At 41.8% G+C, this 12,653-nt stretch overlaps 3 protein-coding genes across 3 annotated transcripts; all 3 read right to left on the bottom strand.

Annotated features, from left to right (window-relative positions):
- Nucleotides 1-887: 887 nt before the first annotated feature.
- On the bottom strand, nt 888-3,602 carry LOC144657170 (uncharacterized). Its single transcript, XM_078517481.1, has 2 exons — nt 3,506-3,602; nt 888-2,078 (listed from the first exon to the last, which is right to left on the bottom strand). Exon 2 carries the CDS (start codon nt 2,016-2,018, stop codon nt 1,179-1,181), a length of 840 nt encoding a protein of 279 aa, XP_078373607.1. The 5' UTR covers nt 2,019-2,078; nt 3,506-3,602; the 3' UTR covers nt 888-1,178.
- A 1,040-nt stretch (nt 3,603-4,642) lies between these two features.
- On the bottom strand, nt 4,643-6,007 carry LOC144657947 (uncharacterized). The gene has a single exon (XM_078518281.1). It carries the CDS (start codon nt 6,005-6,007, stop codon nt 4,643-4,645), a length of 1,365 nt encoding a protein of 454 aa, XP_078374407.1.
- Nucleotides 6,008-6,079: 72 nt separating this feature from the next.
- On the bottom strand, nt 6,080-10,219 carry LOC144657946 (uncharacterized). The gene has a single exon (XM_078518280.1). The coding sequence runs from the start codon at nt 10,217-10,219 to the stop codon at nt 6,080-6,082; it is 4,140 nt and encodes a 1,379-aa protein (XP_078374406.1).
- Nucleotides 10,220-12,653: the final 2,434 nt, after the last annotated feature.

Genomic DNA, 12,653 nt, shown 5'->3' with positions numbered 1-12,653 from the left:
CCCGACGGGAATTGAACCCAAATGGCCTCCCAGATACCGGTTGGGCGCTCTAACCAACTGAGCTACGAGAGACTCGTTGTGAGCTTAGGCCATTTACTAGGTTGATATGTGACACGCGTCCTGCATACTGCTGGGATCAGCAATGTCAAATTCATCAAATGTGTAGTAAATAATAAAGATGGTAAATTTCAAGCTCGGTGATAAATGGTGAAGAAATTATTCAACATGACACGAGCGTGAACAAAGAAAAAATCTATGCAGGACGCGTGTCACATATCAACCTAGTACCGGTATTCTTCTCTTATGCATTAGAAAGATGGGTTGGTACAAGAAGATCAGCCTGGTTTCATAAGCTTCAGCAATGTCATACATTTTCTGTATGGACAGACCTCAAATATCAAGAAAAAATGAAAACATAATATCATGCTTCCCACTCCCTACCTACGGCTTTCCCTGCCTCCTCCCCCCCCCCCCCCCCACCCGCCCCCAAATCACCCCACCCTTCCGAACGCACTCCACTTATTTCCAATTAATACTAGTTATTAATACTAGTTATTGTCATTTGAGGTCTTTACGATATTACGGGCCTTATCTATGGAACAAACTAGACTACAGTGATAGAGAGAAACCTAATGTCACGAGTTTTAAAAACAGTATTGGGAGAAAAGACCTCACACGTCTTATACAAACTGAGTGTAAATGTGACATATGCAGCTAGGATCTTTCACCTACTTTTACTCCCTACTTTTATTATAAAATTTTATATTCTATTGTCATTTATTTATTTATTTATTCATTCATTTATTTATTTATTTATTTATTTATTTATTTATTTATCTATGTAGTACGGTTCTTTTTTTCTTAGAATTTAAGTGTAAATATTTTAACTTTAAATAGCTTAGATATATTGTAATGTAAATAGTGTCCCCAATTAGTTTTGTTAAGCTAAATACCTCGACACTATAATAAAGTATTTCATTCATTATAGGCCACTCCTTTCCTTCCAGTCCAACCACACCACTATTTAACAATTTTCATGGCTAGTACAGTACATTTTGGAAAGGCTAGGCTACTATTAGTGGATTTACGGTTATTATACATTGAAATCGTTATATTCGCACTGTACCAGATTTTTGGTCCCTGAATGAATATAATAAATATTCAAATTTCTTAAAATTTTACACTGAAATTGTTATATTCGCACTGTAACGATTTTCGTCAGTGATTTCTTTGGCATTAGCCGCGTTTGAATCAATAAACTGTCGACAAATTACAGGAAGAGCTATTCCTACTGCAAACCAAATTATGTTTAGATAAAAAACCTTTTGGAAGAATCTGGATTCTTGAAACTGTGCAATGCTTTCTTGAGCACGAATGCTGGTAAACACGATGCTTAATACCTCGAAAACAATGCAAAACACTGTCAAAAATACAGCCATCTTGTTTTTGCTCAAGATACTGAGCCAAAGGGACGTTTCATCCGTTGATGTCTTGGCTGAGTCGTGAGCGATTTTCGTACAAATCCTGAAGGCTAACAATAACAGTAGAAACATCATCAGTGTGCAGGCAATGCTTGAAGCTAGGTAAGACACGCAGAGTTCTGACGTCGAGACAGCGCCGGCCCATAATAACATCCCACAGCTTATTACCCCGGCAATTAATGTTCCTAACATGGCTACTTTGGTAGAAACCTCGCGCTTAAGGCCGACTATTGTGTGATCTTCTATAGCTAGAATCGCCAACAGGTTGTAAATCATAAGAAAACCCACTGAAGTCATCAGAACGTTGGTAGTTCCGCACCATTCATGTCCCTGTTCGCTTCTGAACGCTCTTGTAACTTCGTTGGCATTCAACGCGAGAAGAGAGAGATGCAGAATGCACTGAGTTATCATGGCTGGCCTGCATTTTTGAAGAATTGTGTATATCGCCTTGTCTTTGAAGCAGCTTGCCAACATTCGTATGTTAAACAAAACTCCAACAAGGTGAAGCGCCATCAAGAACACATAGCTTGGATCCATGGTTGTGATGATCTTGTTCAGTGTAAACTTAGATCTCGATGGCTCAGCTCAACCGCAGCTCTAAACAAGACGAACAATATGGTTCCGACGTTTAATGTACGATATTACTCATAGTGATAAAAAGTATTAATTCAACTTGCGTGAGAGACTAGCAGGTGCGTGATATTGCCCCCCTCGGTGACGCCAATGTCAATGCTATGCGTGACCGCGTCACCACGCAAACACAAAAATAAATAAAACCTTATTTACACGCGATTTATCCGCCCGATCTGTCGGGCACGATAAATCGAGAAGCGAATCGGCTTGTGCGAATGGCGATCCGCTATCCCGTCACTCCGATTTAACAAGTCGGGCAAATCTGTGTCAGCCGCCCAGATTTTCGATCGTCAGGCCCAATTTTTTGAACTAATAGAAACGCGACCTGCAAAACGAAAAACTCAATGGCGAAGCACGCGAGTGACGTCACGACTCAAACAAGACTCAGACAAACAAACCGAAATAGAGGACGATTTTCCTAAAACACTTTCTAAGGCACTCGGTATTCCTAAGACACTTTCATGAAACGAAAACTTCGCCTAGATTCCGTCTATTTCTTTCAGAACACGCTGATGTTTTTTGAGCCTCGTGGCGGTTATATTATTTTTAGACCTCGCACGCTTCGCTATTGATGTAAGCATATTATACCTGCAGGGCTTTCACTGTGTACAAACTATTCTCACTGCATAATTGCCCCAACGAGGAGGCATCATAGAAGTCCCCGCGTGTATATATACATAAGGGATTTTTAAATCCCTTATGTATAGAAAGTATATGAAGAAATATACAAGAAATGTACGGTAGTATGCGAGGCGATCCCGATTTGAAGAAACTGGGCGGCGGGCGCGCACGGTGGTCTCGGTTAACTTTACGGCAAGCACGCAAGGTGTTTTGGGTGTTTTGCGATCGCCGCCATACTGCGAGCAACAAGCTAAAGATTTGGGACTCAAACGTCTGAAAATTTTCAGTTCAAAGCTAGATGGGTGTCTTGTTTAAGAAGTTTGAATACACCTGATTGAAGAAACGTTGAACCATGAAAAGCATAAACCCTGACTAATATGATGCGTCCCACATGTTTTGTTGTCGTCTGTGGCAGAATGGACATAATAATAAGAAGACAGGTTGCAAAAATCATGCTCTTAGAGCTCTCAAAGAAAGAAAAGATTTTCATTTTAAATAAACGGAATATTACTACGGTAATGAACGTTCATTCGTTTGTCTCACGATAGAATCGCTTTGAGATGTTGATCGCGACGTTTCGACTGCAATACTGCTAGTCTTCATCAGGCGATCAGAGCCATACTGCGAGGCAAAGGCATCGCCTGATGAAGACTAGCAGTATTGCAGTCGAAACGTCGCGATCAACATCTCAAAGCGATTCTATCGTGAGACAAACGAATAAACGTTCATTACCTATCTTACACCACGATGAACAATATTACTAAGCTTACCAATGCTCTCTATTTAGAATGCCATTCGGTCTCATCGTTCATGGTTTATGCTTTTCACATGGTCAACTATGGAAAGTCATAACTGTCTTATGTGATCATTAGTCAAAGTGTTTAAACGAGTTCTCCGTAGCCTCGATCCCATGCAGTACAATATGGCGTCGAATTTGGAATCGTACAAACTTGTTTTGCTTGAAGAAATGTTTAAAATACCGAAAATAACATGGAAAGCATAACAGGGTTTTATCCAGGGCGGTAGAGTTTTAGTGCGCCACCGAAATTCGATAAAATAGTGCCCGTTCGTGTAAAGTTCCCGCCAACACAACAACAGCGGTAAAAAGATAAAAGGCTCAATGCTGGTAATCCATCAGTACTTTCGACTGTGCTTTCGTGTGTGCTTTCTTTGTTCCTTTGCCTTCGCTTATTTCGAATATTTTTCGCAGTTTTCTCCAAGGTAAGTGAAGTTGTAACTATTTATTCGAAGTATCAGTAGCAAAATATATGACTAAAGCTACTTGTCAGAAAAATCAGAAAGCTGTGTTGTGGAATCAGTGAACGCTTTCGGCAATTCTACTTTTCAATAAAACCTTGATCTAGAAACTGCAAAACTCCACGAAAATTAACTTTTTGAATTGTGATTTACACGCAAAAACGACACCCTTTTTGTCGATTTCACTTGTGTTTTAAAAAACCTGAAATAAGTGCCAGTTTTTTCAGATAAAGTGGACTATTTTTAGGATTTCTCTCGGGTATTGCTTAAGTCGATATTCTCAAGTAATTCTGTTAATTCACTTATCGCGAAAAAGTCAAAATGAGAAATTTCTCGAGTTTTTTCAGCTTTTCGACGTTTATCGTAAAGTTATGAACACACTCGTAGTTCTTTCAATTCGTTTAATCACACACTGATCATAAAACTATCTACAAAGTTATTTAAACCTAGACATCGATAATTGATCACGAGGTAAAAATGTCAATCAAATGTTCAATCCATTGTCTCTCTTTTAAATGTCTTTCGCACGTGTGTAAACATTCGATTTCGATAACGCGTATAAACAAAGCTTTCGTGACACTCCCCGAGGTTGCTTCACATCCGGTGAGCAACATAACAAAACGCATATAAACAAACAAAATAAGAAATATTTAAAACTGAGACTTTCGTAAAATGTCTGCCATGATCGCCGCATTACGACGTGGCCTATCGTTCCGAGTTGTGGAGGACTCCACAGAAGGCGTGTTCGCTGTTTCTCCAATTGGATTGTCGTCGTCTTTCGCGCTGACTTCAATAGGGAACAAATGTTTTACACTTCGTCTCATCAGACGAGGCCTTTTGTCACTGTTCGCGACCTTTACGACTGCAGATCTCACGAGGCCATCTCTTCCCGGTAGCAGCTCCTCGACTTTCGCCAGTTTCCAAAACATCCGGTTGGATGAATCGTTCTTTAAAATCACTATGTCGCCAACAGCAATTTCGGGCCCACTTCGAACCCTGGACTTCAGGGCATTGTTTTCTCGTAGATTCAGCAGGTACGTCTTTCTCCACTGGGTGGTAAATTGATGGAGAAGATGACGGTGGTGCTTCGCTCTTCGGGTTAGAGATGAATTCGTGCTGATTACTTCAAAGTGCCCACCATTAGGCGTGCTGGTGATACGTCGACCATTGATCAAATGCGAAGGACACAAGGTATATGTCACGCCATCCTGATCGTCTTCCACGTACGTTAACGGTCTCGAATTTATGACTGCCTCCACCTCATCCAAAAGGGTTTCTAATTCGTCGTAGTTCAGGATCGATCTTCCAATGCACTTCTTTAGACACCGTTTGACGCTCTGGATCAGTCGCTCCCAAAAACCACCCCACCAAGGAGCCTTCACGACAATGAATTTCCATGATATTCCATTGCTTGCCAGATGGACCATAACTTCTTTCGATCGAGCGATTTTTTTTACTTCTCGGGACGCTCCCTTGAATGTTTTTGCGTTGTCTGATATCAACGTAGCCGGTAATCCTTTGCGGCTGGTAAATCGTCGAAAGGCTAGTAAAAACGACTGAACGGTCAGACTTCGTACTAACTCTAGGTGAACAGCTCTCGTTGATGCGCAAGTGAATAAACAGATGTAGCATTTGCTGTTCTCTTTATCTTGATTTCCTTCGGTGCGGATGTATAAGGGTCCAGCAAAGTCCAATCCAGTGTGAGTGAACGGTGGATCGTCCGATACTCGAAAGCTTGGGAGATCTGGTGAATTGTACGAGGAGTATGGAAGTCCTTCAAGTTTACGGCAAGTCACGCAACGCTTCAAAAAACGCTTCACGGCTTGACGTCCCTTTAAAATCCAAAAGCGTTCTCGAAGTGTCGTTAGCGTGTTAGTCACTGCACTGTGTTTTACGCGTTCGTGTGTGTGACGAATGAGCAAATCGACGAAAGGATGACTTGAAGGCAACAGGATCGGATTCTTGGTTGGTAGAGGTAAGGAAGAGTTGTTAATTCGTCCGCGACAACGCAACATTTGGTTTTCGTCGAGAAACAATGAGAATTGTTCCACTCGCAGGGGCTTCGGTTGATTTCCATTTCGTAAAAATTAGATTTCACTGGCAAATGAGTTGGCTTGGATTGTTCTTATCCAGTTGGTCTCGGCAAGGTTGATTTCGTCGGCGCAAAGCTGTTCGTTTCCGCGCACTTCAGGAATTTCATCTTGGCTATTGGCTTTGTGTTTGACCTTGCGTCTGGCATTGTTGATAAAACGCATCACGTACGCAGTCACGCGTAACAGAGTGTCGCGAGTGCTGAACTCTTCACACTTGATAATTTCGGTAAGATTAATCGACGCGGGTTTTCCCTCAGAGGCGGTTAACACGTGCGTTACTTCGGGTGGGTTTTTCACGAGTTCCAACCATGCATCGTTATTGGTTTCTGTAACTGATTGACCGTGAGGCCAATCGTTCTCAGGCAGCTGGAGAAATTCAGGTCCCTCCCACCAGGTTGAACAGTTGACCATTTCGCGGCCAGTCATTCCACGCGAGGGCAAGTCAGCGGGATTTAATGAGCCAGGGCAATGCCTCCATTCTTCTTTGGATGTCAATCGTCGGATTTCAGCAACTCGATGATTTACGTACTGTTTCCATGGTTTCTCATTCGTGATCCAACAGAGTGTAGTTTTAGAGTCGGTCCAGTAGAATTTCCTGATTTCTTCGGGTAGAGAATCCTGAACAGTGTTCATTAATCTCGCTAGAATACAGGCCCCCAACAACTCAAGGCGAGGAATTGACTGCTGTTTGACAGGGGCAACTCTTGTTTTGGAACACAACAATCGGACCGCGACACGTCCATCATCGTAGGACGATCTGAGATAAACAACTGCTGCGTATGCCTGTTTTGACGCGTCGCTAAAGCCATGTAACTCGATGGAATTCGGTTTTGCATTTGCGATGAAATAATATCGGGGGATACGAATCTTGTTCAACGATTCCAGTTCGGACAGGAATAAGTTCCACTTCGATAGCCAATTTCCATGTAGCTCTTGGTCCCAATCGATTTTTTCAGCGCACAGTTCCTGGAACATGACCTTTAGTCGTATTACGTAAGGGCTAAGAAAACCCAGCGGGTCGAAAATCTTGGCACTAATCTTCAATAGTGACCTTTTTGTGACTGACAATGTGTTTGCAAGCTTGATCAATTCTGTGAAGTTGAAGAGGAATTCGTCGCCTTTGGTGTTCCAATTCACGCCAAGGACTTTAACGAGCTTGTCACCTTGATTATCTGCTGGGCCAACTGTTGACTTAGCGTAGGACTCGTCATCTTGTGAAAATTCGGCTGTCGGGTCGGTCTTCGTCGTGCATGATGCCAGAGATTTATCTTTGGAATTGATGATGTCGAGTACTTCTTCACTGTTGGAATTCCACTTTCGTAAATTGAATCCCCCTTTAGACATGATTTCTTTCGAGTTTTCGTAGATTTCTTGTGCTTTCTTTATTGAATCGGCTCCTCCTAGGAAGTCATCTACGTACAAGCGCTCTCTGAGCAAATTGATCACGTAGCTCAGCTCGGGATTTAATTTCTCGCATGAATCCAAGTGATGACGAATGGTAGAACCAAGTATCGCAGAAGAAGGTCTCAGACCAAACACCAATCTGCAGAATCGAAGCTGAATGACCTCGGGAGTAATTTCGCTCGGGTTTTTGAACCACAGGAATCGCAGCATGTCCTTGCTTGCTTCGTTCATTGAGACCATGAGGAAGGCTTTCTCGATATCGGCAGTTAAGGCAATTGGGTCTGACCTGAACTTTACGAGGACATCGAATAATTGCGGAATGAGGTTTGGTCCAACTTCTAAGCAGTCGTTTAAGGAGTACTTGTTTCCAGGCGACTTTGCTGAGCCATCGTAGACAACTCGGACTTTGGTTGTTTCTCTATCTCGGCGGAGAACTGCGTGATGGGGCAAATAATGCACGGTTTCGCTGAATTTGTCGTCGGTTTCGGGCTTAACTTCTTCAATGATTCCTAATTGCAACTGTTCCTTGATGATTTTATCGTATTCCTTTAGCAACTCTTGATCTCGTCTTAACTTGTGATGCAATGAATTCAAACGATTGCGGCTCAATTGGTATTCACTAGGATTCGCCTCTCTCTCTTCTTTCCAGGGTAGACCAACGACATAACGTTTTCCATCGTAGCTCAGATCCTTGATGAACGAATTTCCGGTCGATTCTTCAACTTGTTCCGCTTTAATGCCAATCGATTCGGTTTCCCAGAAATCCTTCAGAGTGTTCACCTGCTGGTCGTGTTCATTCGTGTAGAAGGGATGATCAGCCCTTTCTCCTGTAATTACAAGATTGGATACGGTAGCGTTACCAACCGACTCTCCACCTGGACCGGACAAAAGCCATCCTAGTTTGCTACTAATCGCAGTAGGGCCAGATTCGCATCGAATCGTTTCTCCATGCACAATGTTCCAATAATGGTCTGAGCCAATAAGAACATCTATCGAGTTGTTATTTCCATCGTTGAATTCGTCGGCTAACTGCAGGGTCTCGAGTTGGGGAAACTTGTTGATATCCACCTTGCTTTGCAAAGAGGAACATATGACAGGAAAACTTAACGCGGAGATTTCCACTTCTTCGTTGAGGCCAGGTTTATTGAGTCGAATCTTCACCAAGTCGCATGTTTGCTTTCGATATTTCTGCTCCCCGAAAGTGTTCAAATTCAGCATCTCGGTTTTGCAGGACTTAAGATTTAATCGTGCTTTCAAATCGTTAGTAACGTAAGATCGATGGCTACCACTATCAAACAGAATTCTTGCCTTTGTTGTTTTTGTACCGTTTTCGTTGGTGGCCACTGCTGTTGCTGTTTGAAGTAGCACCGTTCCTTGCTTTCGAAATGTTGCCGCCGTGGTTACTTGGGAATTCTCGGATTGGTCGTTTGCGATAGAAGTAGTGCTGATTTCTTGATTCGGTGAGCCTTGATGATCGCAGATGGACTGATGGTGACGTTTGTTACAATGGCGACATGTTTTGGTTGTCTGGCACTCGCTGCTACGATGTCCAACCTTTAGACAGATAAAACATCGGTGTTTTCGTTGCAGAATTTCCTTTCGCTTTACGGGGTCAACGACGTTCGGACACGAGGCAGAATAATGAAATTCTTCGCAATATGCACAACGAATGGTGAATTTTCCGCCGCCTTGCGAGCCTTGGTTGGACAGGAATGTTGAAGATGTGGGCGTTCCTGGAATCTTGTACGGGGTGTGGTTCGGTAGCGTCGGTTTTCGAGTAAAATCACTGGCCTTTATCTCTTCGCTTGCTTCTCTGGCCTCCAATTCCTTCTTGATTATTTCCAATAGCTCTTCGATTTTCCAAACGTCGTCACTAGACTTGCGTGCGATTTCAATTCGAATTTCACTCGGTAATTTCGACATAATGACGGGTATAAGAAGGCTTCCATATTCTTTCGATGAAACTCCCAGTGACGCCAAGCCTCTTGTGTGTACACTGATCTTGTCGTAGATGATTCGCAAGGAGTGCGGCTTGTCGTTTGCGGTATGTATTTTCAGGAGCTCATCCATATGCGCACTGATGATTTGTTGGGGTTTACCGAATCTTTCTTTGAGCAACTCTACGGCAGAAGTGTAGTTGCCGTTTGTCAAATTTAACCCTTGTATGGCACGAGAAGCGGGGCCATCGAGAAGCGACTTGAGGTAACTAAACTTGTCGACGTCTGAAATCTCCGTATTTGAATGGATCGCAGAATTAAATGAATCCCAGAACGTGTTCCATCGAGTAATGTCTCCTTTAAATCGTGGAAGTGTTAGTTTGGGAAGTCTCGGTTTCACTTGTTTCTGGGTAAAACTCGAAGTCGTCGGTGAGATAGGGGGCGTTGTTTGCTCGGTTGCGTTATGGCTTGTTGTCGTTTGTTGCTTTACCTTCCATACGTTGATTCGTGATCTGCAATCCAAAATTCTCGTCGTTACATTTTCGGATTCTTCGATTTCCTTTTCTAGCTTTTCCAGATCGCAGAGTGATTGAATGTCTTTGTCAAGACCATCTAATTTCGCTAGCTTTCCTTCCAGTTGTTTATCGATAACTTCCAGTCGGTTTACATCAACTTCGTTCGGTGGTTGTTTGAGAAGGTCGTGAACTTCTTTTTCAAATCGGGTTAAGGTTCCACGATGCCCACCTCTAATGGCCAAGAGTCGACTTAACCTTTCTTTTGCGTCCGCGGACATCGTAGTTGTGATCGGTCTAGGGCTAAAACGGCCCCACGTTGGGCGCCAGTATATCGTAAAGTTATGAACACACTCGTAGTTCTTTCAATTCGTTTAATCACACACTGATCATAAAAACTATCTACAAAGTTATTTAAACCTAGACATCGATAATTGATCACGAGGTAAAAATGTCAATCAAATGTTCAATCCATTGTCTCTCTTTTAAATGTCTTTCGCACGTGTGTAAACATTCGATTTCGATAACGCGTATAAACAAAGCTTTCGTGACAACGTTCTCATCAAAACAAAAAAATATCGACTTTTTCCGCTTTATTAATTTCGCCTTTTTGATTGACAACTGTCAAAAAAGGCTTGAAATGAAAATGCTTAGTAAAAAATCGGTGATAAATAGTGAAGAAATTATTCAACGTGACACGAGCGTGGGACAAAGAAAAAATCTGAGTCCCCGACGGGAATTGAACCCAAATGGCCTCCCAGATACCGGTTGGGCGCTCTAACCAACTGAGCTACGAGAGACTCGTTGTGAGCTTAGGCCATTTACTAGGTTGATATGTGACACGCGTCCTGCATACTGCTGGGATCAGCAATGTCAAATTCATCAAATGTGTAGTAAATAATAAAGATGGTAAATTTCAAGCTCGGTGATAAATGGTGAAGAAATTATTCAACATGACACGAGCGTGAACAAAGAAAAAATCTATGCAGGACGCGTGTCACATATCAACCTAGTACCGGTATTCTTCTCTTATGCATTAGAAAGATGGGTTGGTACAAGAAGATCAGCCTGGTTTCATAAGCTTCAGCAATGTCATACATTTTCTGTATGGACAGACCTCAAATATCAAGAAAAAATGAAAACATAATATCATGCTTCCCACTCCCTACCTACGGCTTTCCCTGCCTCCTCCCCCCCCCCCCCCCCACCCGCCCCCAAATCACCCCACCCTTCCGAACGCACTCCACTTATTTCCAATTAATACTAGTTATTAATACTAGTTATTGTCATTTGAGGTCTTTACGATATTACGGGCCTTATCTATGGAACAAACTAGACTACAGTGATAGAGAGAAACCTAATGTCACGAGTTTTAAAAACAGTATTGGGAGAAAAGACCTCACACGTCTTATACAAACTGAGTGTAAATGTGACATATGCAGCTAGGATCTTTCACCTACTTTTACTCCCTACTTTTATTATAAAATTTTATATTCTATTGTCATTTATTTATTTATTTATTCATTCATTTATTTATTTATTTATTTATTTATCTATGTAGTACGGTTCTTTTTTTCTTAGAATTTAAGTGTAAATATTTTAACTTTAAATAGCTTAGATATATTGTAATGTAAATAGTGTCCCCAATTAGTTTTGTTAAGCTAAATACCTCGACACTATAATAAAGTATTTCATTCATTATAGGCCACTCCTTTCCTTCCAGTCCAACCACACCACTATTTAACAATTTTCATGGCTAGTACAGTACATTTTGGAAAGGCTAGGCTACTATTAGTGGATTTACGGTTATTATACATTGAAATCGTTATATTCGCACTGTACCAGATTTTTGGTCCCTGAATGAATATAATAAATATTCAAATTTCTTAAAATTTTACACTGAAATTGTTATATTCGCACTGTAACGATTTTCGTCAGTGATTTCTTTGGCATTAGCCGCGTTTGAATCAATAAACTGTCGACAAATTACAGGAAGAGCTATTCCTACTGCAAACCAAATTATGTTTAGATAAAAAACCTTTTGGAAGAATCTGGATTCTTGAAACTGTGCAATGCTTTCTTGAGCACGAATGCTGGTAAACACGATGCTTAATACCTCGAAAACAATGCAAAACACTGTCAAAAATACAGCCATCTTGTTTTTGCTCAAGATACTGAGCCAAAGGGACGTTTCATCCGTTGATGTCTTGGCTGAGTCGTGAGCGATTTTCGTACAAATCCTGAAGGCTAACAATAACAGTAGAAACATCATCAGTGTGCAGGCAATGCTTGAAGCTAGGTAAGACACGCAGAGTTCTGACGTCGAGACAGCGCCGGCCCATAATAACATCCCACAGCTTATTACCCCGGCAATTAATGTTCCTAACATGGCTACTTTGGTAGAAACCTCGCGCTTAAGGCCGACTATTGTGTGATCTTCTATAGCTAGAATCGCCAACAGGTTGTAAATCATAAGAAAACCCACTGAAGTCATCAGAACGCTGGTAGTTCCACACCATTCATGTCCCTGTTCGCTACTGAACGTTTTTGTAACTTCGTTGGCATTCAACGCGAGAAGAGAGAGATGAAGAATGCACTGAGTTATCATGACTGGCCTGCATTTTTGAAGAATTGTGTATTTCGCCTTGTCTTTGAAGCAGCTTGCCAACATTCGTATGTTAAACAAAACTCCAACAAGGTGAAGCGCCATCAAGA

The sequence above is a fragment of the Oculina patagonica genome, chromosome 6 (assembly GCF_052425735.1).
Source record: "Oculina patagonica isolate OP01 chromosome 6, crgOcupat, whole genome shotgun sequence".
Classification (NCBI taxonomy): Eukaryota; Metazoa; Cnidaria; class Anthozoa; order Scleractinia; family Oculinidae; genus Oculina; species Oculina patagonica.
Note: the sequence above shows the minus strand (reverse complement) of the source record. Positions and strands in the feature narration are given on the sequence as shown.